Here is a 27,643-nt window from a genome sequence, read left to right as displayed (position 1 = left end):
ATAATAGACAATATGATTTTAAACAAATGCTAGAATATATTTCCCATCAACTATAGGCAATTGTAAGAATTATGGGATATGTACTACTTGAATGCCACACATTTGCCCAGATAAAATGCTAGGCAACATGCGAGTTAACAAACATACCATAGGCCAATCCTACTTCTTCCTTTTTATCATTTTTTCCAGTGACAGACATGCAACAGCTGTGTGATTTATTGAGCCTTTAGTAGGGCAGAAGTCATGGTTAGTGAGCTCGGTTTTGGCTTGGTGCAAGGATTGGAGGCCTGGATTCAGTCCACTTTGGGACTCCCCAAGTGACAAGGCCTGCTTCTGTTTTATACCATATTTTACCATGGCTATCAGATTGAAATGCATTTATTGATGGTAGTGAAAGCTTTAAACTAAAATATGCTCGTATTCTGGTCTCCTGGCATTTTTGCCTTTGACCCCGTTTACTACTAGAATGTAGACCTCAAAAATAGAGCTGAAACTGAATTTGATCCTGGGTCTGACAGAAGTTCCCTAGTTTGGTAGGTTGCTCTATATTGGCTTTTAATGAACAATCTTCACCAAAATTGTAATATTAAGCAGCCACACCATGTTGAAAACACTACTTTATTTCTTAAAAAACAGCAATGACATCTCATCAGAAATACTTCAAAATACTGACATAGGACAACTGAATTTTCAGATTACTGATATCCAGCAACAAAATAGATACCTCCGTGTTTAGGGATTAGTCTGAAGGAATCACTGTGCTTTCAGTTTCCACTGGATTCAAAGGTGCTCAAGCATTTGTAGTACAACCATTTCTTCCTTTTCCAGTATCAGAAATTTCACCAAGCTAGTCATACATTTGAAACACAAAGTACACATACATTTCAATAAGGTAAGAGCTACAAATCTTGCCAACATTCAAGGCAATGTAGCCTGATCGTGTTTATACATCAAATAAAGTACACCAATACATCTCTGCTTTTGATTAGGTATACCGATTCATGGTTGAAAGCAAGCTTGTCATACTTTCTTATCAAACAAGTTTTCAGTTTACACCTTGTGTTAGTGAAATCATATGAGATAACCAATGTTATCATACTAGAACTTTAAAGCGGGCAGCCCCACATTTCTACTGCTTGCAGAATTCTGGGAAATGTAGTTTGGGAAGATGAGGACCTCTGTGGCTAAGAATTACACTACATTTCCCAGAATTATGCAGGCAGCAGAAATGCGGGGCTGCCAGCTTTAAAGGCTTGGTGTGATAATGTGGAACGTCTCTGTGCATCTTAATCAGGGTGGCTAACTATGACCCTCCAGGAGTTTCAGGCTTATAATTCACATCATCCTTGATTTCTGGCTTTATTAAAAAGGCTGATGGGAATGTGAACATCTACAGAGTCACAGGTCACCTGCCCTTAAATAAGCTGTCTTCCTGTAGCTCAGTGGTTCCCAAACCTTTGTCCTCCAGGTGTTTTGGACTTAAAACTCCCAAAAATCTCAGCCATCTTACCAACTGTTAGGAATTGTGGGAGTTGAAGTCCAAAACACCTGGAAGACCAAAGGCTGGGAACCACTGCTGTAGATGATGTGAATATAAACACAAGATGTTCATTTTAAGAATTCAAACGATGTCACATAAAATGGTAACTTCAGTCCAATTTGGTTCCTCCCTCGAATACTCCTCCACATGTACAGCTGACAGAAAGACTGTAATCTCCATAAGAAGATGGGGTGCTACATATTTAAGACTTTCCCATACCATCCAATAACACATACATGTTTCCATGTGGACATAAAGTGGAGCACACCTAAAGCTAGGCCACTATTTAGTCTTGGATCAATTGTAAGCTTGCCATCCCCCGGGACTTACGTACATGGGGATTTTGTAAGCAAAGAGCAGGGCCATTCATATCTAAAGGACCTGAGGTATGGAGCACAGGACATATTTCCCTAGCTCTCCTTGCCACACTTTGTGTAGGATTGAGTGCATCTAGCAAGAAACCTGTAAAAAATTGCACAACAGCTCCTTAGTTTAAAAAAGGAACATTCACAAACTGTATGAAGAAAACATAATTTAGTCTGATATTTTTTGTCTATCTGAAAAAATGTAGAAAGTGCAAGGTCTAGTGGTTAACAGTTTTCAATAATCATTTATAAAATCTACTCAAGTGAGCTGTACAGCAAACTTGAAAAATAAATATTGTCTTTCATTAGAATACATTTTATATACAAATTTGTAAATAAAACATGTCACACAAAATATAGCTTTAGAGATATTCTCTCTCTTGCTTTTACATTGCAACATTCTCTGTGCCACAGATTAGCTTCAATTTGAAGAATGCTTCAAACACATTTCCTTATATATTACAATCCACCCTGTTTAGGTAGCTCACTAGTCTATATCTAATTAATTATTTTAAAAATGTATAAAATTTACGTATTTCTGTGCTCTTTCTATTCTATTCATGTTTTGGATAATTTGTTCTCTAATTGGCCCTTTCACTTATATCCTGATGCAGATACATACAGAAACCATTTAGACTTGCTGAGGTTATCTTTAAAAGACACTTGTTTGTAGCTTTATTAACAGCCACTAAAACTCATGCAGATATCTTGTTTACCTGTAATACTGGCATGAAAATTAGCATCTTGGAAATTTCATTAAATTCTAAGGAAAGTTCCATTTTCTCTTACACAAAACAAACGACTTGTCGGTTCACTGGGTGTGCCGCCCACTCTTCCAGTTCCAAGGGATACAGAGGTCTCCGTCTTGCAGAACTGAATAGAAGTGGGATATGCAGAGGTGCATGCCTTGCAGGTATGGCAGTAAATCTTCTTCCAGCAGTCTTTTGCATGAATGGATCATCTGCACACTGGAAACACTAGGCTCCTTATATAGTCGTTGGAGGCAGAATTTATCCACAGCAGCCTCTACCAGCTGCTTTTCTAGCTTCATTAACCTGAAAAGTAAACACCCCCATCCCACATGAACATCACATTGGGTTTTAAAATTTAAGAGAACCTCCCCTTCTGCTACAAAATTATTTGCTAGCTGCTTTCTACCCAGAGTTGAAAATAATCTATTCAACAGGTGAAAGACTGTCTATCCACCTGAGTAGTGGGTGGAGGAATGGACGTAGTCAAATCTTTTCTAGCTGGTTTTCCCCTTCAGATTAATCCTATCTCCCATGCATACTCTTTAGGCCAATCTCCATCCAATTCTCTAATCATATCCAATTTGTTACAGAGGAAAGCATAATCACAGGCGAACAAATGGCAAACACTGATACCAAGGGGAAATTAACTCTCCAACTTTCTCTTGTGTTTCATTCAGGTCAGATTGTGCATATGTATGTACACAACTTTGGTTTCAGAAACTGACATGTGACCCTAGTCCATTTTTGCAGCCACTGGGTGCCCTATCTTGGAGAAATAAATAATATTAATAATAATAATAATAATAATACCGTATTTTTTCGGCATAATACGGCGTATAAGACTACCTTTTAACTGAGGAAAATCTTCGCAAAAGTCAAGGGTAGTCTTATACGCTGGTTATAAGACAATAAGAGCAGCAGGTGCTCACCAGTCTTTCCTTGTCTGTGGCCCAGTCCTGAGGCAAGGAGTCGGTGACAGAGGAGGCATGGGTCCCTCGACTCCTTGCTGGGCTCGGCGGGCAGCGGGAGCTGGGCGAAAGGCTTGCTACAGGCCAGGCCGCGCGGTGCTGCCTCCCTCGCCTGGCTTTTGTTGCTTGATGGATTCGGTGGGTGGCGGGAGCTAGGTGAGAGATTTGCTGCGAGACCAGGCTGCGCAGTGCTGCCTCCCTTGCCCAGCTTTCGCTGCTTGCCGGGCTCGACAGGCAGAGGGAGCCGGGTGAGAGGTTTTCCGCAAGGCCAGGCTGTGTGGTGCTGCCTCCCTTGCCTGGCTTTCGGCACTTGGGCCCGGCCGCGCCATGGCTGCTGGCAGCGATGGCAACGGCACCAGAAGAACCAGAGAGGAACAGACTGTGTTGGTGTCTCCCCCAATTAAGGGGTAGTCTTATATGGCAAGTATATACTAAACTTTATATTTTGACTTGAAAAGTTGGGGGTCGTCTTATATGCCCAGTCGTCCTATACACAGGAAAATACAGTAAATTAAAAACAAGTCAACAAAAACGCAGATCCCCAACTCCTTTTGTAAAATACAATTTCTTATGTTAGTGGAAAAAGAAGTATTTATTATACTTTAGCAACACAAGTTACCATAGCTTAGGAAAGGCTTTTCATGAGTACCCTTTCAAATACATAGATTACAATATGTAGAGAGGACTCAATATTCTGAAGATGCCAGATCCGTTCTGATCTTGCAAGTTAAGCAGGTTCAGGCTTACTTAGTACTTGCATGGGGGGAGGGGGCAAATAATATTAGGTGCTTTTGGTGACATTTCAGAACAAGGCAATGGCAAACTACCTCTGAGTATTCCTTGCCTTGAAAAATGCCATGAAAATTCACGGGGTTGCTACAAATCCATAGGGAACTTGAACACACATACATACATTTTGTACCGTGCGTAAGCCTCCCTGAGTCCCTTCAGGGAGATGGAGGCGGGATACAAGAATAAAGTTAATATTATTATACATTTCCTACCTCCAATTTAAAATGCACAAACACACATTAATTTGATTACTCTGATATTTTGAAATGATCTGGATTGTAATTTACTGTAAATTTTTATTACTTTATATTTTGAAGGTGTGTGTCATATTTCAGTGAATAAAATGTTTTGTTTTGGATTTGTTTTTTGTTTTTTTTAAAAGAGAGAATTCCTTCTTCTGAAAGCTGAATTATAGGCCTTCTCTAATTTGGCTGTGTGTATGTATATGAATCTGCCTACAGTAGATTCCAGGATAGGGAAGTTGGCTTTTGGACTGTATCCAAGCTTGGTTTAGAACATAAAAACAGGTGAGATGCTCTTCCTGACTGTAAAAGCTGTTCAGCAGTGGAACTCACTGCCTTAGGGTGTGATCGAAGCTCCTTCTATAGGGGCTTTTAAATAGATGCTGGATGGCCCTCTGTCAGGGTGCTTTGATTGTGCTTTTCCTGCATTGCAGGGGGCTGGACTAGATGGCCCATGTGGTCCCTTTCAACTCTGTGATTCTATGAAATGTGACAGAAGACAATGCTATGCTTTACTGAATTAAAACATGCTGTCACGCCTTACTCATTCTAATGTTTTAGCTGATGTTCACTTTTTATTCATACTAAGTAGAGTAGTTCTTTCCACAGCCCCCTTCCTGGAAATCTCCCAAGATGTCAAGCCCAGAATGAAACACAGACACCAACATATTTTACTTACTCTTCCTTTTTTTCCAGCTTCTCTCTTGCTTGCTGTGCATTGGTGATGATAAACCACAGAAGGGCACTGAAATCGCAGGATGTCGGGATGATGAAATGGCCTAATTCATGCAGACTCGGTGCATACCTGTCACTGCAATAAAAGTGCATTAAAGATAAAATGAACTGATCAACCTATACTTCTTTCCTGAAAGGCTTTTGCTTAATGTAGTGCTCCTCACTTAGGCATTTCAGCCTGAAGAGAAGACAAGCGTGGGATGCCCCTAAAGATCATTGCTGGGGAAGAATAGATCTTAGAAAGATGTAAAAATTTAGCACAAGTTTCCAGCAAATAGCAAAATGATGAATTTGGACCCCACAAGAGCACACTGAACAGTTCCTTAATGAACTGCAATCATTACATCAAACTGAACACACACATTTAAAAGAATCTGCTTATTTTGACTTGGCTTAGCAACCAGGGACCTTTTGTTTTTGCTAACCAAATCTTTTTGTCCTATGCATGCCAGAGTGAAAGAAGTTTCTCTCAATATCGTGGAACCACCAGAACAGATATAAAAAAAGTGGTACTCTTGCTGCCTGTTCTAAATCTCATTTTGTCCAGAAGAAGAGAAATGACAGTCTTTTATTGCTATGCACTGGAGCAGGAAGCTGTTTGTCTGTTCCAAATGTCAGTTTAAAACTGCACGCAGATGAGTATATCTGGTCCTGACAAGAAATACTATAGAACTAGTGAACAAATTACACAGTAAGCATGAGAAACCTGCACCTTAATTTTAACTGACACCTTCCCCTGTCTAATTCCTTGACATTCTAGCCATTACTCTATTAAGAGGTAAGGAGAACAACTGTGTATTTACACACAAGAAACAATAACCATGATTCATTAGTTTTGCCTTGCATGCATTTTTCAGTGCTCCAATTGTAGCTAAGGCAAATAAATAGTTAAGGAAGTCCGATTTCTTAATTTCTCCATGGCTCATACTGTAAATATTTGTTAAACAAATGTTTCCCAATGCTGTACTTAGTAATGTTTTCTTCATTCTCAGTGAATCAGACAAATAATTAAAGAAAAAAAATTAAGACTATACATTAGGTGGGCTCTCTTGATTTAGGTGAAATAATTATGTGAAATACAGTAAAGATGCATGAACCAAGAATCTGTTTGAAAAAGCCGAAAGTTGTAGCAGACGCAACTGAGGAAACAGGAGGAGTGCCCTGGGTAACAATAAGAGCTAAGTACCCCAAAGTACCTGTTACAAAACCCAGCCATGAAATGAATGTGTCACTGAAGCAAGCCAGTGTCTCTCAACTACACTTTACCTCTGTAAAATGAAAATGCAGTATATTCCCTACCAGATATTTATATTTTCTTGTTGCTTGAGAGTTACTATTAAAATATAACTGTATATCCCTACTATACCATACCATAAACTCTCCATCAACTTGATACTAATACTGAAATGGAATAATTAAAAGGAAATTAAGTAAAGTGTTTTTTTTAGTAACACACCTTTCTAAAATAATTAGCAATCCACGCAAACTACGAGGGTGAAATGGAAGCCTACTGTTACGCGCTCGGTTATAAAAACTATCAAGGATGGAGTAATACTCTTCCAGGGTGAGCGTTGGCTGCAGCTCTTCAACGTATGTTATTTGTATGCCTCCTAAAAGATGGCTTATATGGTCCTCCAGAAGCAGCACTTTTTTTTGAAGTTCAGAGTAACTTGGCAGCCTTTCAAAAATCTGCAAAAAACAAAAGAATTCTTATAAAATTCAATTTTAACAAAGATTGGGACTTGTTTTATTATTTTGTTATAATAGTGGTGGGGGCCTTTGTTAATTGTGAGATTTGTGAATTAGAAAAAAATCATTAAAAGTAGAAGTGTGGCTACATATTGTCTAAAGAGAAAAGATTCATACGAGATAAAACCATGAGATAAAAGAGTGGGAGGTTAGTAGATTAATGGGGTTTTTTGTCCATTAGTGTTGTGTTTTGTGTAAGGGTGTTTATTAATGTGTTTTATTTTTCTGTTTACAATCTGCATTTTAATAAGCACTTAGTTGTAGTGTTTTAAGTTGTAGTAGGTTAAAAGTGTAGATGTTTAGCTTTTAAAACATACAATCTTTAAAAACATGTTTGTATATTCTATTACTCTTGTACAATTATATATTGCTTTTCTGAATAAAAAAGTATGAAAAAAGAAATTTCTCTTAAAATGTGTGAGCCATCCATCCACAAACAGTCCCGTGACTTTCCAAACTAGTTTTAGCAACATATATAGTACCATTAAGATGTTAATACAAGCATACTTTAATTAACAAAGCCCCTGTAAAAGAACTTCACAAAAAGTCTTCTTATGGAAGCCACACTCAGCCCATCCTCCCCCCACTTTCTTGCTCTCTGTCTATCTGAAAGTATTCTTGTTGCATAGGCATTGGGAGGATGTTGAAGGAGGGCTGAAGAAAGACTGACTTTCAGTGCTGTGTTGCAGTAGTAGACAATAAAGCCAAAGCTGGGCAAGAATGGGATTCTACTTTAGCTGATCCTACTGTAGCTTTGTGTGCTTACGTATGACAGGCAAGGTAAACAGCTGCTTCCAAAATAGCTTACTAAGCATGTGTAATCAGTAAAAACAGAGAAAAGGGGAAAACAGATATGCTTTCCTCCCCAGCTAGCCTGACATGTTGAAAAAAGCATTTTCAGGTTTCACTTTTGCTGATTTGATTATTCACATATTTGATTAATATGTTATCTCTAGGGAACTCTAGGTCCTCCAGTGTGGCTTTATGGTCAACATCTACTAAAATCTAATCACAGAGTTGCCTTAGAACAGGGGTGTTAAACCCATTTTCATTGAGGGCCACCATCAGCTTTATTGTCGCTTTCAAAGGACCATTGAATCTATGGATGGAGAATTATTTTACATAGTGATCAACAATCTTTAGTTTTTACCCAACTCCCATCACTTTTGATTACCCTTCATACAGACTGGGGATAATAGAAATTGCAACCCAACAGCACTTGTGGCTCTGAGGTTGTGGGATGGTTAAAGATCATTTTGAAGTCAGATATCATATCCACAAGCCTTGTATCAAAATTCAGTTCCTTGACTAAACAGAACAAACTGTAGCCTTCCAGATATGACTGCATCACAATTCACATCAGCTCTATTCATGATGTCTAATGACTACAGGAGTTGTAGTCCAGCATCTGGATATTGACCACGGAGATATATGGAAGGCTAGAGATTCCTAGAGAGCAGTTTGCTCAGATTAAAAATTAATCTTTTTATTTGTGGTTTCTTCACTTTCACGGGGGTCCTCTGCTTCTGACACAAGTGAATGTAGAGGAACAACTCTAAAAGTACTGTCACCAAAATGTAACCATATAAAAAGTGGAGGCTGGTAAAAAATTATATCTGAGTGTGCATTTTAGAAGATTTAAAGTGGCCTCTAGTAGATTCAAAAATGTATTTGTTTACTCACTTACGCACATTTGAGTAACAAATTTGCTGAAACATGTTGAATGACTCTTCTTTTCTGGGGTGTAAGAATCTGTCCCTATTGTGTCCATGTTAATTCTACTGTATCTCTTGTACTAAAGTCTCTATTGAAGAAGTAAAACTCAGGAACACATTTCATTAACTGCAGATGTACTACAAAAACCCTAATGAATGAACAAGGCTCATATTTTAATTGGATTGGTTGTTTAATATTTTGTAAATTGTATGCCACATACTCCTGTTTTGCTTTACTTATATTTTAAATAGCTTTGAATCCCATTTTGAAAGAGAAGTGTGTATAAATCAAATATATAAACATATGAACATACAAATTATTAATATGGTATTGCTTCCTACATATAATACGGCCCTAACATTTAAACTTTGCAGGTATGGATAGGCAACACCATAAACAGCACTGTACACTGTACATGTTATTTTATCTTTAATGTAGTGATTATGCATAAAGTATAAATGATATATGAATTTGAAAATGAGATCATAGATGCAATTAACTAAATGGCTGATGGAGATACCTCATTAACAATGCACATGTGATCATGGGCCCGCTATGTGACAATATTTTTCAAGCAAGTTCAAGCATCTTGTAGGGATCAAATTTAGCACACTCCCAAAGATATGCTAGATACAACAAGAAAAACCTAATTCCGTTACCAGTTCTTACTTTGGTCCAGTGATGGTGAACATCCATAGTTCCCAGCATAACATGGCCTGTTGCACTCATACCAGAGCGATCTGTAAATATTACTGTGCGTCCTATTGGAAAGGAAAAATGTGTTTCAGTCTCTATAAACGTGGGATGGTTGTTATTCTGGAGCAAGGTCATTTCACAACAATATGGGTTAGTCTAGAGATTTCCAGATATACATTGTACACCCTCTGCTGGTGATTCAGGCTATCTTGATGTCAACATCCTGTTTATACTAATATACGTGTAAGTAAGATACGGTAACGTAATTTATCCTCATCAAAATTATGTTAAGTGGATGCTTTCAGTCATCGGAAGCATCAGAATAGGAAGAAGAGAATTCTGCCACCAGCTTGTTGGATTTGTACTGTATTTAGGGTTTTAAAGTTCAGATATAAAATCCTAATTTGTGCCCTGCAAAGAAAGCAGGAACTTTACACCATTATACCTAAGCTGCACTCATAAGTTTCATGCAGAGCATGAAAAACACTTTTTGGCTGTAGCTCTCAGAATTAGCTCTACTGGTTCAAGGATTTTGGCCAGTGCAATCCAAAAATGTAATGTTCCCAAGCTCTGTATTTTTGTACCAACTTCAGTGAAGAGCAGTGCAACTTACTGTTATTAAATGAAATTGAAACAAAATAAGGGATGTACCCTATATACTCATGTATAAGTCTAGAAATTTTAGTCAAAAAATCAACCCCTCAAAACTGGGTCAATGTGACATTATCCTTTTCTGAGTGGCAAAAGCCAAGAGCATTATTCGTCCCAAGAAAACCTAAAAATAGCACAAACCTCTTGATTATCTCTACCATGATGCCACTTTTGCCCTTTTTGAATGTCTGGGGGAGAAAATGGGGGCACTGACCACCCAAAGCAGTACTGGTGCTTTCGTCTCTCCATAGAATTACCCTTGACTAATGCATGAATCACATCAAAATCCATAATTTTGGCCCTAAATTATGCCCTCAACTTATACATGAGATCGACTTATACATGAGTATATATGGTACCTTTTGCATTCCTTGGTGCTTCTGGGCTCTGTTGAGCTAAACGACTTAAACTGTGTAGCTGACTACACCGATGAGCAATACCCCAACTTCTCTGCCATCTACAAACAACAGAGAACAGGACATTTTATACCTTTAAAATTATACAGCATCGTAGGCAACAAAACGTATACAGGATGGTATTTATATTACAACCTACGTGAAACAATGTCATATACATATCACTCATCTACGCATTTCTATCCAGACCTACAATGCAAAATTCTACATGAGAGGTAAGCTTTATTAAGAGAGCAAAGAAAAACGAAATAGTGGAAATTAAAAACACTGTGCCTTTGAGATCATTCTACACATTTAACAATATAAAGTGTTAGCCTCCAGATGTTGTTGGGACTGCAACTCCCAGAAGCCAGGATAGCCAATGGGAAAGAGTGCTGAGAGTTGCACTCCAACATCCTGTAGAGGGCCATGACTCCCATCATTACTTTAACACTGAAATAGCAGGTGAGCTATTCCAATACATGCTTTTTGGGAAGAAATCCCCACTAAATAACAATGGCAGACATAGTTCAAAACAAAACTGTACCGAATTTGAGTGAATTGTTTTTGAAATACTGACACAAATTCCTTTTTGAATTCATTAGATAACTTTACATTTCCTATCTAGCACCATAATTACTGTGGACAGAGCAAAGAACAGAGTTAAACATTTTTTTAAAAAAGCCTAAGAGCCAAATGCTTTCTCCCTGACCCAAATCGCTGGAATAGTGCAAGAGAAAAGAGGTATCCTACTGCTTTTTTTCATGGGCAGTGGTGAGGGATGATCCTAACCTAAAGGAGTCACATGATGGCAACATTTTGCCCACTATTGCACTATATCGGCCAATTCTTCTTTAAGCAAAAAAGGGTTTCAGGGTTGTTCCATGTCTTTTGGGCTGTGTGGCCATGTGTTCCAGAAGTATTCTCTCCTGATGTTACCGCCCACATCTATGGCAGGCATCCTCAGAGGTTGTGAGGTATGGATAAACTAATACCTATGCCTGCCATAGATGTGGGCAAAACGTCAGGAGAGAATACTTCTGGAATATGGCCACACAGCCCGAAAGACATAAAACAACCCTGTGATCCCGGCCATGAAAGCCTTCGACAACAAAAAAGGGTTTCTTTCAATGTACTGAAAAATATGAAAAAATAAAACAATATTTCAATGTCCACAACTTTGTTATTTCATTCAGAAAACCACTGAAAGCATTTAACTTTAGGTTTAGTAACCTGCACACTGGGCTCTTATTCTAATATCTGTACTGTGCTTACACCATTTTAGTGAATTTAAGTGTATTAAAGTGGACTTGCAACTGGCATATTTGTATGTATGTATGTATGTATGTATATGTGTGTGTGTGTGTGTGTGTGTGTGTGTGTGTGTGTGTGTATATATATATATATATATATATATATATATATGCTGGTACATATGCTCCTTTAGATTGCTTTTCTGAGTCAACTGTTTGAGAATTGTTTTGCTTTCAGTTTGTAATTGGTTGTTTTAACATTTTTTTTATGTTGGAGTATTTTTCTTTGGAAACCAGTAGAGGTTCACAAAAGTAGTTCTTTTGGGATTAACTTTATTTCCTTTGCAACTGTGTATGTAGAGGAAATTCGGGCTTTATAGAATAATACAATAATATCAAATGCTGAATATTACTTTAGGATATTTCCAGGAGTCTGTTTTTATCTGTTTGATGACCTTTCTATCTTGTCTTTTTCATGGTCCTGCAGGCAGCTTTACTATTTATGCTGTTTTAATTTTATTTTTAAAAACTGTCTTCTATATCTGATGTTTCTGTGATTTGTTTACATCTTTATAGTGCACATTTTATTGAATAAAATTATGCTATTTTTTAAAATTAATACACAAGTTGATATATCTTCTAGACCCCAGTTCTTTGGGGCAGCTGGCTAGAATATGTATTGTTATTGTTCCAGTGCTATAAACATGATACAGTGAGGAAAATGCCACAATGAAGCCACTAAAAACACACACACAAGAATTTTTGAATAAGGCACTTGAGAGGCTCTCATTAAATAATGCAAATCTACTGAAAGCAAATTGTGTTATTTTTAATGACAGCATAAATGGAACATACATTATTTGCTAAACTCCTGCTTGTTCCAGAAGTACTGTTCTGCTCACCTTGAGTCTTACATTAAAATGCTTTTCACCCAATTTCTTACCTAATATCAGAGAGCTGTAGCTGACAACAGAGTTCATCTTTCAAGCGGTCCAGTTCTTCCCTGAGTGGTAAGCTATCCTTTAACTTCTTTTCTGCACTTTTTTCATTATTATCTAACCAGGAACTGGAAACATAAAATACAACAATACTGGTCACCAAGACATTTTAAAACCAGCAGTACAATTGAGCAACAAAATGGAATTGCTTAAAGGTTGCCACAAAAGTACTCTAATATGTTAAAGAAAGAATTCGGTTCCTGCTGGGGGTGCAAAAATATTTAGTAAAAATGGAACCTATGATAAAATTTTGCAGGGTTTTGTTTCAGCTAGCTAGCTAGCCATGCTATCTTTTAGGATACTTAATTCCACTTTCTATGTAAGTCAGCCAATGTTATATTTAAACTAAGTATAGTTTATTTGCACTGGAATTTTCAACTCATTTAGGTTCCTCCTATTCAATATTTTCAGTGCTCTGGGACTCCACTAATTCTCTTCAAATCTCTCTGCTCCTGACACCATTTTAGCAACATAAATAATTCAAATACAGATAATGTGTTGTTTATTGGTATACGTTAGACAAGGGAATTTGTGCTGGATTCCAACTCCACTCATCCTCCAACAATAGGTATGCTGTCTAGAGCTGTAGCTCTACAGTGTCTTGCAGGGCTGCAGATTCACTCTGAGGATAAAACACTGCTATGGTTTCATTTCTTTAAAGCTGTAATTGGCCTTCATCCAACTGTCACTGGCATGAAGTGCCCCCCCGCCCCTCTTCAGTGCTCTACAGCGCTGGCAACATCCCCAGAAATGAGTTTGGAGCACTATTTTTTTCATAGAAACCTAGACTTTAGCCTTTGTTAATCAAGAGTTTGTAAGACAGATGCTAAGACAGTGATAACAATACAAAGTAGAAAGTGTGAAGATTTTCTATGCCAAGGATTTATTTGTGGCCTGAGCAACACATTTTCCAAAGACCAGTTAACAAAATACTGACTCAAATTCTCCAGAAGATCATGATTCTATTGTCACTACTTTCCTCAAAGGCACCTGTTCCCATAACTCACTGATACATAGTCGGTGCCATAAAAGGCTCTGGCTGGAAAGCTGGCATGAGCATACTACTATTATCAAATAAGAATTCACTATTGCACCTAGAAATAATATGGGAAAATAGGGACTGGTTCCTACTCCACATAAGGCTGGTACAAGGCTTGACAATGGGCTGGCACTGCTAGGAAGCTCTTCTCTCCTCCAGAGAATGAGCTTTTTCAGCAAATACTTCTGTTTCAATCAAAGAAATGAAACTTCATTGGCTCACTTGCCTTAACTGTGTAAAAATCAGCTGCAATGTGACCTCTGCTTGTTATGGGCTTCCTAGAGGAAGCTGGCAAGAATCATGGACATGAAGTTCTTGGTTGCAACTGCAGGAAACTCAGAGGGTTTGAAGCTCATTGAAGGAGGTGACGGCTCCTAAACTGGGAAGGGGGACCATGTTGGTTGAATAATGGAGGCTACGGCATCATTGTTCAAGAATCCCCCAGGTATTATTGAACATGCTTGGCTCATTCTATTTTGGAAGTGAGTGGGAGTGGTAATGCAAGTGACAGGATTATTCTAAATAAAAAGTTTCACTGCAAAAGATTTCATATATTGAGGTACTTCACACATTGCTGAACCACCAGAGATAGACTGCTATTGTTATGATTGAGCCTCATGGCTCTGTTACTGACAGACGTGGGCGTAAGACTCCTCGAGAGTCAGATACTCTCGAGGAGCGAGAAAGAAAAAGACTGCGAGACATTTTTGCAGCACCATCTGACGAAGAGTCTTTTGAGGGGTTTACGGAGAGAATGGAGGAGGGGCTGGTTAGCTCGGAGGAGGATGAGATGGATTGGACTCGGGTGAGGGAGGAATTGGGTGCCACTGGTAATGATGGGATAGAAGATGAATGGGGACCTTCAGGATTAGACCCATGGTCAAGCTGGAGGGATGGGACGGGATCCACAGCTGGAGATGCTGTGGGGCGTAGTCAGAGGTGTTCCAGCTCTGATGAGGAAAGTGATGAGGAAACGCCCGGGTTAAGGAGGACAGCTGACAGTGATGAGGATTTGTAACTGGCATAAAATGGGGCTTGGGAGCAATTGCAAATTGCGTTGGGCAAGGTAATCTGGACGAACGCTTGGGATCTGTGTGGGACGCTTTCCTGAAGACTGGTGTGTTTTCGTGTGCTGATACGTAAGTTGTTTTGGAATTCAGGGTCAGACGGCGGGAGGAATTGTGTGGGCATTTGTTTGTGCAAACCTGTGCTTACTCTTATTAGCTTGACCTTCCGTCGTCTTCTTGACGGACGCCATCTCCTGCTTTGAAATTCGGACTGAACTGACCACGGCTTGACTTCCCCCTTCTTGGACTTGGAAACTACAAACGTCTGCTTCTGGCTTTGATCTACGGAAAGGAACTGGGTCTACTCTACTGCTACAATCCTTGGCTGATCTGTTCGTGTTGGAAATCCTGTCTGCTGTGTGTGTGGGAGCGACGCAAGTTACTCTAAGCACAGTGTTGGCAGCAGAGAGGAATCTGCTGCCAATTAGTTGCATTCTTTTGTATCTTTTGTTCCTCGGCTTTTGTTTTGTTTATCCCCAGGCTGAAGCAAGCAGTTTGTTTTTACCCGGATTAAACTCCGGTTTAATCCGGTTTATCTTTTGAACGTTTTTCCTTGTCCCTTTTTGCTCCTAAAGGCTAATACTGCCTGGCCCTTGTATTTTACGGGCATTTTTGAGTTCTGTAATCCAATAAACTCTGTTATCTTGAATCTTGTGGCGTTCTGTCCTTGACAGCTATCTACATTACTTGAACAGGTGGAAGCAGAAATGTGAAAACCTGAGAGGCATTCCACAGTTCAAGCACTGGACTCCAGCTGCCCACCATCCTAATAAAGATCTAGCTATTTTGGCATTCTATTACTATTATATTTTAATCTTTGTACCATATGCTTCAATGTATGTATTTTATTGTATGTTTTATGTTGATGTGTTTTGACTTGTGTTATGATCCTCTCAAGCCATGAGGAGAGTCGGGTAACAAACAAAAATATATTGTTACTGTTGTTGTGATTAACTTCTTTAGAATACTTCTGGAACTGACATACAGTAGAGCTTCGCTTCTCCAACACAAACGGGCTGGCAGAATGTTGGATAAGCGAAAATGTTGGATAATAAGGAGGAATAAAGGAAAAGCCTCTTAAACGTCAAATTACGTTATGATCTTACAAATTAGGCACCAAAACATCATGTTTTAAAACAAACTGACAAAAAAAGCAGTTCAATACACGGTAACATTATGCAGTAATTACTATATTCATGAATTTAGCACCAAAACATCGCAATGTGTTGAAAACATTGACTACAAAACCATTTGACTACTAATAGGCAGATTGCGTTGGATAATACAGAACACTAGATAAGCAAAGGTTGGATAAGTGAGACTCTACTTTATGTCTAAATTCAGAGGAATAAAATGTCAAGTGGGTGGAAGACCAAATAACCACATAAAAAAATTAAAGTAATATGGACATTTTAAAAAAATGACAGGTACTATGTGGAAGTAGAATGAATCCTCTTTAGTGGTGTCTGTGTATACCACACTATTTTCTCTTGTTTTAAGCTTTGGGACAAGAAAATCAAGAGGACAGAAGTGAGCTTATGTGAGTTCAAAAAGGCTTCAAGAGAAAATATTTCTCAGGAAGGATGAAATGGTGCATGAATGTCTGGTCTAAGCTACACGCTCCCACCTTCTCTAATTCTACTGATTATAGTGTGAGATATGATCAAGTTGGATTATATAAGAACCAAAAAGTAAAGTCTAAAAATATATATTTAAATCTCTTTCAATATTTACAATGGATAAACCAGATTTAGCAGCAAAAGGAAAAAAAAGACCTTCAGTAGCAATAGCAGCAGCAGGAGGCATTGTCTCCCAGCTATTTGGGGGAAGAAGCATAGGGCAAAGCAGTATGGCTTGGATAATTATCTATGCCAGGGGACAAGTCACGTCTTCCATACTGCTTTGGTTTTATGGACCTCCCCCGCCCCGGAAACAGAATGGCAGCTGCTACTGAGGCTGCTATTGTTAATATTAAGATAATAATAATAATTTACTGACACCCTGTTTTTCCTCAGGACTGGATCAGAAAGTAGCTCATAATTTATACACACAAAAGTAGATGTGACAATACCATTAAACTCAATATAGTTATTAAAACAAGTTAATCACAGTACATTAAAAATAAAAAGCTTTTTGAAACAATACCCAATGAAAACAGTGGGCCATTTTTTTAAACATTTCTGATTGAGGAGTAAGTAACTTGAAACCAGTAGCTTTCTTCTCCTGTTGCTGCTGAATGTGGAAGGACTAGAATAGGGAAAAACACACTTTCATAACATCTCAGTCTTGAAGTGTTTGTTGATGGAGAAGGTTATCAATAGCACAAAATATCTGGGGGACACCACATCTTTTCCTGAACAGGTACAGTATGATGCTCAGTATACCAAAGGTCTAGTGAAATCGCCTTATATCCCATAGTACAATACCTCAGAGTAGTTTCCATCCTCTGGGCCTGCTCCAGTTCTTCCTCAGGATCTTTGAATCCAGTAAAAGAATAATAGGTCTTGTCCCATTTAATTGGCCTTGGAAATGGTTTTTGTGTTCCCGGGTTAGACGAAGTATTCACACTGTTGCTCAAGCTTTGTAAGTGTTCAGTAGATAAGCTGCAGGAATTCAGGATGTCTAGCACTGTGCTTAGTAAGTCTCTGGTGCGAAGAGTGAAACTGACTGCTCGAAACCCTATAAAATACAACCCCAAAGGAAAATAATATTTAGCAAAAAGAACTTACATTGCTTCTATTCTTTTCTCTCAAATCATGAAGAATCAACTTCCTTCTTAGCTTCAGTTAATCATAGTGTTACAGTGTTATCACTGCTGGAATTAACAGTAGTCATGGACTTAACAAATGTAAGCATCAAACAAGACCTGGAAGGTTACTTTTTTTGAAAAATAAGCCATTAGATAACTTGTTACAACTCCCTCAAGGATGATTAATTATTAATAACCTTTGAAAAAAATTCAGCAGCTTGTTGAGCAGATTGCTATTTTGTTTGATACTTTCTCACTGCCTTTTGTTTTTCCATTATATTTAAAAGCGAACCAGGAAGAGAATGGCATAAAACTTATAACTCATCGCAGTAATTTGGTTATTGTGTTAACCATGACTGATAGCAATAGGGAATGTTCTTCCAAATGGAGTCTACACCGTTCTAGAATAAATGAGTTATTCAAATTATAATCCTCCCCAATGGCAGTGTTATATGTAGCAGCATTCATTATGAGTCTGAGTATGACACCAATATAGCAAACACACATGCAGCACAAACATATTTTTTGCCCATAATTATGATGCACATTTTGGGCTGAGAAATGAAGTTTACCTCTTTCATGGCATATAAAATAACATTTTTATAATTAATTCTGAGAGAAAATATAGTAATATAGAAAAATGCAGTGCTTTCAAGACAAACCTATCAACTAGGATCATTTGAACTCGAAACACACCATGAATAAGCAAGTCCATACTTATTAGTTTGAAACAAACTGCCAACTGGTACCATTAAATTAAATTATGTTATAGTATGGCAAAATGAAAAACAAAATATAACTCATTGTTTGATGCCTCAAAACCTTGTGATTCTTTATAACTATGAACTCCAAGACTCACAAACAATTGAAGGCTCATACTGCATTTAGTTTTGTAAAAGCAACAAAATAGCCAGAAATACCTGAACTACTAAATGATTCTTGGACATTTGAAAGGTTTTGTTCTCTCTCTCGTACATAAAAAGTGAGCTGAATTGGCTTAAAAGACCTGAAACCAGGTTTCTGGAGATTCTCCAAATACCCATTTAATCTTTTCAAAGAATTTTCATTGATTTCCTGGAAAAAAACCCAGTAAAAACAAGTTATTAACTTCTGAACACTGCATATGTTAAAGCAAATACTACACAGATCATCAGCATTTCATAGAATCATAGTTGGAAGAGACCACATGTGCCATCTCGTTCAACCTCCTGCCATGCAAATTGTATTATTTATTTATTTATTTCCAGAATTTATACCCCGCCCTTCTCACCCGGGGGGACTCAGGGTGGCTTACACAGTTGGCAACATTTAATGCCAAGAACATAATAATAAAACAAAAACAGTACATATAAACAATTAAAACTATAAAAATACATCATTAAAATACATTATAAAAATTAAAACATATGTAAATTAGATCCATTTGTCTAAAAACCTCAAATTGTACAACATTTTAACATAGGAAAACCTGTGTTAGAGTGGGAGCAGGGGAACACTACTTCCCAGAGCCCCACTCAGTCATGGAGTTTCCTGGATGCCCTTGGAACTATCGCTCTACTCAAACCTACTTCAGAAAATTGACGGGAGGATAGATGAAGCAGATGAAGAGGAACTTGAGATTACTATATGAGGCTGAGATATATAATCTCAAATTTTCTGGAAGGAATTCGGTTTTAAAATGTAGGAAGCAAATTTAACCATGTTTCTGTGACCCATGCTGAATGATAAGATTTAAGGAAGAATTTTAATAAATTAAAATACAAGAAAGAAATAATTTATCAATCCTGTTACTTTTATGAAACATTTTCATATTGACTTTGCTGCCTTAAAACCCTAGCTGTCACCCAATTAAAGAATGAATTGCATGAAATTTAGTTAGACCAATTGAGTGTCCAGGAATACGGATACAGCACATAACCCTCAACCCTAACCATCAGCTGTGATGACCCAAAATTGGAAGGGCTGACGTCCATTTGCTTCTTGCTCAAAATGGGCTTCGAAGTCAAAGTCGACACCATGGCCAACAAGGAAAACGAGAGGGCTTACTGGTACAAAGAATGAAGCCTCGCCTCTTTTTCGCGCCTGAGGCATGAAAGCCTGGCAATGGATACAATTATGGATGGAATGTCCTTTTGCCCAAACAGAGGAGGCACTTCTAGTGTCTATTAGTGTCCAGCAACTTGCCTGAACAATGCTCGCACCACTACAAATGAGTGATGGAAACTATCACGAAGAAAGCCAATGCCAAACTCAGGGAACAAAAATCAGAAATGGGAGCAACAGCACATACTACTGGCCCCAAGAGACCAGGGCCAGCCACACAAAATGAGCAGAGTCCAAAGGCTGGTAAAAGAGCAAAGGACAAACCAAAAAGTCCGAAGACAAGCTCGACAAGAAAAGGTTCCTGAATTGGCTGCAGCACAAATGAAAGGAACTGAGAGGTTTCGGCGGCAACTGGGCCATATATCGTCTCAGGATAGTGGGCGGGGCTATCACCAAAATTTTTGTGCCTAGTGATTTTAGAAGGTTCCAAACAGTGCTCTGTGGTTACATGAGAATACCCAATTCTGTGATTCAATTGTGTGATTCACAGAGACCATGAAGAATAAATATAGTTACCCTTTCTCTGGGATGCTGGCCAAAAAAATCTGGATGCACTGCAAAATAGAATGGTCTCAGAGCATTGATAGCATCAGCCCCGGATAAAGCTCTCGTTTGGACAACCTGCTGCAATTTCTTGAAACACAGCCTTTAAAAATGTAAGGAAAAGTATTATAAATCTAATAGATTACAAAATTCATCCTAAATAAGCAATACTATTATTACATTTATATTTATATTCCTCTTTCTTTCTCTTAAAAGAGATTCACTGTAAAAATTAAAAATCTACAAAATATAAATATTAAAACAGAATTCAACATGAAGCTATTAAAAATAGTTAAAGCCATTAAAAATCTATTAAAATATATGAAACATTACACAGCACCCCGCATACCTACTTTATAATAAGTATGGGGAAAATAGTTATAAAATTTGACTGGACTATACATTAACAGGTAGTTAGCAGGATAATTCACAGGTATGCACTACCAGAAAATACAGAATTAAATAAGCATTTGTTTATGGCTGCTGTCAAAGATCTCCCACTCCTCCAGTTCCAACCCTATTTCAGAAAAGGATGCAGTCACAACAACAACAGCACTAATAGCAAAGCAGATTCCAATTATACATGGGTTGCCCCAAGATGCATTCTCCTTTTAGATGTAGCAATTTTCAAATATGTGAAAAGGGAACTTCCACAATCATATTTTCCTTTTGTATACATTTTGGCTGTACATTTATTTATATTTTCTTTTCTGAGAGCTTACTCCTTCTTAGAGCACCTTAGGATTTGAAAAAACCTAGGAGCTAAGATCTGCAGAGATAAGCTTTTCGGAACCAACAGCTTTCTCTCTGCATAGTGATAGGATTGTTCCCCCCCCTCCCCACACACACACACACACATTGGTGTTGTGCAACACTGAGAAAAAGTGCAGTTTGCTGAATAGTGTGGTTTATGTCCAGTAAATTCCACTTCCGTTGCTATTCCTTCTTTGTGAGCTAAGATTCTGTACTCTGAAGGAAGGTAAAAGTGAGGATGTGCACCCCAAGACTTTCATGTCATCAGTTCCTGAAGGAACCATTAATTGGCCTGGGAGTTTGTTAGAGTAGCTGTTCCTATTGACACTTTGGCCCAGTTCCTTTTAGGAGCCATCCCAGGATTTTATCAAGTATGTCTATTTTATGCGACTTTATTTTATGATTTATTTTATTGTTGATTGATTTGTTTTACTGTTGTGTTTTTACATTGTCTGTTTAGCCTGGGCTTGGCCCCATGTAAGCCGCCCCGAGTCCCTTTGGGGAGATGGGGTGGGGTATAAAAATGAAATTATTATTATTATTATTATTATTATTATTATTATTATTATTCAGCACAGTAAGGTATGTGCAATGTCTCTTAGCAATTTAATTTATACTACCTTTTAGAATTCTAGCTGGTGATTTTTTCTGTACTGTTGTATATGTTTCTCGCTTCTTTGGTGCTTTATTATTTTATGGTTGATACAAAAGCAAAACGCCTCCTTCAGGGTTGAGAAAGGTGGGGTATAAATATGGTAAATAAATAATAATAAAAAGGGAATAGGATACAGGTGTATAAAATATGCACACTGCCAAGGGATCACATACTAAAGTTGGATGATTGAGTGGCACCAGGTTGGGATAGTCTGTTCTAGATTTTTTTAAAGTAAAAAGCATACTGAAGTATATCTAGGCAAAAATACAGGAATATGTCTGAAGTTACCAGCACTGTTGTGGTTGTTCTGTGATATATTTTTTCATACAAGAACAGAGATATTTTAATACATATTTAGACAAGCTATAATACACCATATAGGCAGTCAAAATTGTAATTTTACCTTGATAATAAGATGGCAATACAATCTGTCCCTGCTTTGCCACCAAACAACCAAGTTAACATAGTTTCATATCCCATAAGAAATATGTTGTGCATACCACTGGCAATAGCATATGCTAAATATTGGAAGAAAAGCAAATGTTGATATTCTTTGCAGACCTGCTTAGACATGTAGCACAACAACACAGAGGAAAATAAATATTCCATGAAAGCATGTCTGGCTGGGATATAAAGTTTTCTAACTGACAAAGTGTCAAACTGATAATCTTTAACAGACCAGAGTTATAATCTCAACAAACGGAGGTCACTTTTAATCAATGTATTAATTAAAACTTGCCCCTTAAACTTTACAGACCTTACCTCTTCACTGCCTCCCAATGACAAAACATTTCACCACTTAATCTTTATTCCAAATTACCTGTAAAATTCAGCAAGGAAAGAAAATGTGTCAATGCATTTCATTTTGTATACCTGCCCCTCCAAAAATACTTGCATTATAAGCAGCAGAATTATAATATCAGGTCAACTTAAAATGAATATACAGTATATGGTATTTTTTTCTCAACTTAAAAAAGTATCAGAATTTGTTAGATCATTTTTTTCAAGATATCATGGAAGAGTTCTGTGTTATGAGAAATTAATATTTCCATGGATTGTCACCTTGTTGTGGTGACAGTTTGCATGTTCCAATGAATCTGCGGGTGTAACCACTGGAGTCATGCACTCCCAGGTGGGGCCGCACGAGAGGTTCCAGACTGAGCAAAATCTGAAGACCTCAATGGCAGATCAGGTGGAAGATACCGTGGTACGCGTTACAACGGCTGTGAAGGCGGAAGAAGGCTGCAACAGATTGAGAAGCCATCCTTCGTTGTGTTAACTACGCCACTGGTTGGGACACTCACTCTGTGAAGACTGTGTGTTGATCGGCTGTGAACTGACCTACATACATTAAAAAAACCCTCATGCACAGGCATCTTCCAAGAACTTGGAAGGCCATCATTTTCTGAAAACAAGAGATTGCCTAAGTAAGTAAGGGTATTTATAGCACCAACTGTTTGCATACATACAAATAAGAGGAAAGATTCTGGAGAGCTGCTGCCAATCAGTGTAGATCCAAAGCTGGAAACCTGCAGCTCTCAACATATTTCAATCAAATATTTCCACAATCCTTCTTCATTGGCTGGGCTGGGCCTCGTGGGAGTTGAAGTCTAAAATACTGCACTCATTTATACAGTACACTGACTCCTGTACCTAACAGTATGGTAGTCAGTGATAAAAAATCCCTAGAGTTTGTCAATAGCGGTATGTAAAACCTATGAAGAACTGCTTATGTGACATTCAATTAATCACCTTATTTTTTTAAAGTCATTACAATATACATGTTTGGGGAGATCAAGCTGTTTCACTTAGTGCAGGCATGGGCAAACTTGGGCCCTCCAGTAGGCTGTTAGGAATTGTGGGAGTTGAAGTCCAAAACACCTGGAGGGCCCAAGTTTGTCCATTCCTGTGTCACACAAACCCAGTAATCCCAGTTTGCAAAGATCTTAATATGGATTGGTGTGGGGGAGGGAGAAAAAGAGCCATGAAGAATTAGGTCATGGTTGCAGAATACTGGCTAAAATTCAATCTTCACAACGAGCAGTTCACATGATAGACACATGTCCAGCAATCTGGAGAGCAGGTTTTTGTGTAAATTTCCAGTTCAGCTCTCACTGTAGCAGCTGAGATTCTTTTATCTACTCCCAGTATACCAAATTCTGGGCCCAGTTCTGTTCTTTATTAATGACTTAGATGAAGGATTAGAAGGCACGATCATCAAGTTTGCAGACAACACCAAATTGGGAGGGATAGCCAATACTCCAGAAGACAGGAGCAGAATTCAAAACGAATTTAACAGATTAGAAAGATGGGTCGAAACTAACAAAATGAAGTTCAACAGGGACAAATGCAAGACACTCCACTTGGACAGAAAAAATGAAATGCAAACTTGTGAAAAAGATCTTCGAGTCCTCATGGACAATAAGTTAAACATGAGCCAACAATGTGATGCAGTAGCTAAAAAAGCCAATGGGATTTTAGCCTGCATAAATAGGAATCTAGTGTCTAGATCCAGGGAAGTCATTCTACTCCTCTATTCTGCCTTGGTCAGACCACACCTGGAATACTGTGTCCAATTCTGGGCACCACAATTGAAGGGAGATGTTGACAGGCTGGAATGTGTCCAGAGGAGGGCGACTAAAATGATCAAGGGTCTGGAGAACAAACCCTATGAGAAGCGGCTGAAAGAGCTGGGCATGTTTCGTCTGCAGAAGAGAAGGCTGAGTGCAGACATGATAGCCATGTACAAATATGTGAGAGGAAGTCATAGGGAGGAGGGAGCAAGCTTGTTTTCTGCTGCCCTGGAGACTAGGATGCAGAACAATGGCTTTAAACTACAGGAAAGGAGATTCCACCTTAACATTAGGAAGAACTTCCTCACTGTGAGAGCTGTTCGGAAATGGAACTCTCTGCCATGGAGTGTGGTGGAGGCTCCTTCTTTGGAGGCTTTTAAGCAGAGGCTTGATGGATGATGGCTGGAGTAAAAATTGCTGGAAGAAACATTAACAACCTTAGATATGCAGATGATACCACTTTGATGAATGAAGGTGAGGAGGAGCCAAGAAGCCTTATCACCAAGGTGAAAGAAGAAAGTGCAAAAGCTGGGTTGCAGTTAAACATAAAAAAAACAAGATTATGGCAACCAGACTGATTGATAACTGGCAAATAGATGGAGAAAATGTGGAGACAGTGACAGACTTTATATTTCTAGGGGTGAAGTACTGCAGACGCAGACTGCAGCCAGGAAATCAGAAGATGTTTACTTCTTGGGAGGAAAGCAATGACCAATCTCGATAAAATAGTGAAGAGTAGAAACATCACACTGGCAACGAAGGCCCACATAGTTAAAGCAATGGTATTCCCCATAGTAACCTATGGATGTGAGAGCCATAAGGAAGGCTAAGCGAAGTAAGATAGATGCTTTTGAACTGTGGTGTTGGAGGAAAATTCTGAGAGTGCCTTGGACCGCAAGAAGATCCAACCAGTCCATATTCCAGGAAATAATGCCCGCTGCTCACTGGAGGGAAGGATATTAAAGACAAAGATGAAGTACTTTGACCACATAATGAGAAGACAGGAAAGCTTAGAGAAGAGAGTGATGCTGGGGAAAATAGAAGGAAAAAGGAAGAGAGGCCAACTAAGGGCAAGATGGATGGATGATATCCTTGAAGTGACTGGCTTGACCTTGAAGGAGGTGGGGTGGTTATGGCCGACAGGGAGCTCTGGCATGGGCTGGCCCATGAGGTAACTAAGAGTTGGAAGCGACTGAACCAGGGGTCCCCAAACTAAGGCCCAGGGGCCGGATGTGGCCCATCAAAGCTATTTATCCGGCCCACACGGCACAAAGGCAGAAGGGGGTTGGGTTAAATAACCCAAGGGGTCTCTTCTTCTCTTACAACCCTTATATTATTATTATTAACAACGTTGAGGCTGGGTGGCCATCTGTCAGGGATGCTTTGCTTGTGCTTTTAGTGCACAAAGGCAGAAGGAGTTGGACTAAATTGCCCAAAGGGTCTCTTCCAACGCTCTTTATTATTATTATTATTATTATTATTATTATTATTGTTAACACTGAGGCTGGGTGGCCATCTGTCAGGATGCTTTGCTTGTGCTTTCGGCGCACAAAGGCAGAAGGGGATTGGACTCAATGGCCCAAAGAGTCTCTTCCAACCCTCTTAATTATTGTTATTATTATTAATTATTGCTCAGTGGCCAACTATAGTCCGGCCCTCCAATGGTCCAAAGGATCGTGAACTGGCTTCCTGTTTAAAAAGTTTGGGGACCCCTGGTCACTGAACAAACAAACAACCAAAGTAGATGCCCATCTGTCGGGGATGCTTTGAATGCGATTTCCTGCTTCTTGGCAGGGGGTTGGATTGGACGGCCAACCTTATGGTTCAATGCTGGGTTATGAACAATTAAAGTTACAATTACATGTTCTTGGAAAACACACACATTGACTTGAGAAGAAGTTACATTTTTCACTTCCAGTGAAGAAATGGGGCTGTGAAGAGTGTCTCTGCCAATGACTGAGGAAAGGGCCCGAGGCTGTTAGGAACTGTGGGAGTTGACGTCCAAAACACCTGGCGGGGTTTGAGGTTTAGCCATGCCTGCTCCAGAACCACTGCAGTAATGAATATCACGAAGAAAGACGTGCAAGGCTTTTCCCCCCGAGCAGGCCGCTTCAACCCTCGCCTTCTAAGGCGGGAGGCCTTTTGCTCTCGAGGAAACACCTCAGAACCACCACCTGCGGGAGTGGGGCCTCTGAGGGGCCTTTACTCTCCAACTTGGCCTCAGCCAAGGCGCCGCTTGTTGCAGCCGCCTGTAACTACCACAGCCCTCCGCTCCCTTCGCCAGGGCCTCGCCGCCCAAACCGCTCACCTTCCCCGCCTTCTTGCATCACTCCCCGAGGAAGACACAACACCGAAGGGCAGACTCTCTCACTCCCTCACTGACTCGGCCGCGAGAAGCACCTGAGGCGGCGAAGGAGGATCGCGGTGGGCGGGGCCGGCGGCGTGACGTCACTGCCTGGAGAGCACGCCGCTAGGTTGCTTGCGCATGCGCAGAATAAGGCTTCCCCCCGTGTCTTGTCTGCTGCGGGAAAGGAAAAGCGTCCGCTTCTTTTTAATGCTGGAGTTTGTCACACAGACCAAATGGACAAGTCTACATAGGGACCACCAAACGCAGCATTGCCCAAACACGAATCAAGGAACATGAAAGGCACTGCAGGCTAATCCAGCCAGAGAAGTCGGCCATAGCAGAGGACTTGATGAACCCACCTGGACACCGCATATTATTTGAGAACACAGAAATGATGGACCACTCTTAACAACAATCCCCATGTCAGACTACACAGAGAAGCCACTGAAACCTACAAGCAATTTCAACAGAAAGGAGGAAATCATGAAAACAAAATCTGGCTACCAAGATTTAAAAAAACTCTGAAATCGGGACAGTAAATATAGAACAACACTCAGAAAACGGGAATTCCAGGCATGCAACAATCAGAGCCAGTTAACTCCTCCCAACAAAGGATTCCCCCAGGCAGGAAGCAGTCAGGCTTTGAAGCTGCATGACTAATCAAGGTGGCCAACTGCAACATTCACACTTGCTTCAGACAAGAGTTCTTTCTCCCAACCTGGACTTTCCAGAGATATATAATTCATAGAATCATAGAATAGTAGAGTTGGAAGAGACCTCAAGGGCCATCTAGTCCAACCCCCCGCTAAGAAGCAGGAAATCGCATTCAAAGCACCCCCGACAGATGGCCATCCAGCCTCTGCTTAAAAGCCTCCAAAGAAGGAGCCTCCACCACAGTCCGGGGGAGAGAGTTCCACTGCCGAACAGCCCTCACAGTGAGGAAGTTCTTCCTGATGTTCAGG

General features: G+C 39.3%; 1 protein-coding gene across 3 annotated transcripts; it reads right to left on the bottom strand.

The window, feature by feature from the left end:
* Positions 1-602: 602 nt before the first annotated feature.
* Positions 603-26,804, bottom strand: tcaim (T cell activation inhibitor, mitochondrial). Of its 3 annotated transcripts, none has more exons than XM_062983931.1 (11): positions 26,643-26,804; positions 22,524-22,581; positions 20,327-20,456; positions 18,628-18,781; positions 17,385-17,637; positions 12,798-12,920; positions 10,566-10,663; positions 9,529-9,620; positions 6,950-7,083; positions 5,339-5,470; positions 603-2,960 (listed from the first exon to the last, which is right to left on the bottom strand). In XM_062983931.1, the coding sequence occupies exons 2-11, from the start codon at positions 22,550-22,552 to the stop codon at positions 2,717-2,719; spliced, it is 1,389 nt and encodes a 462-aa protein (XP_062840001.1). In that variant the 5' UTR covers positions 22,553-22,581; positions 26,643-26,804; the 3' UTR covers positions 603-2,716. The 3 variants fall into 3 exon arrangements, with proteins under 3 accessions (XP_062840001.1, XP_008119536.1, XP_062840002.1); XM_008121329.3 differs by having other exon boundaries at positions 6,851-7,083; positions 26,643-26,801; XM_062983932.1 differs by having other exon boundaries at positions 2,818-4,112; positions 6,851-7,083.
* Positions 26,805-27,643: the final 839 nt, after the last annotated feature.

The sequence above is a fragment of the Anolis carolinensis genome, chromosome 6 (genome assembly GCF_035594765.1).
Source record: "Anolis carolinensis isolate JA03-04 chromosome 6, rAnoCar3.1.pri, whole genome shotgun sequence".
NCBI lineage: Eukaryota > Metazoa > Chordata > Lepidosauria > Squamata > Dactyloidae > Anolis > Anolis carolinensis.
The sequence above is the reverse complement of the archived record's forward strand: the minus strand, read 5'-3'. Positions and strand labels throughout refer to the sequence as shown.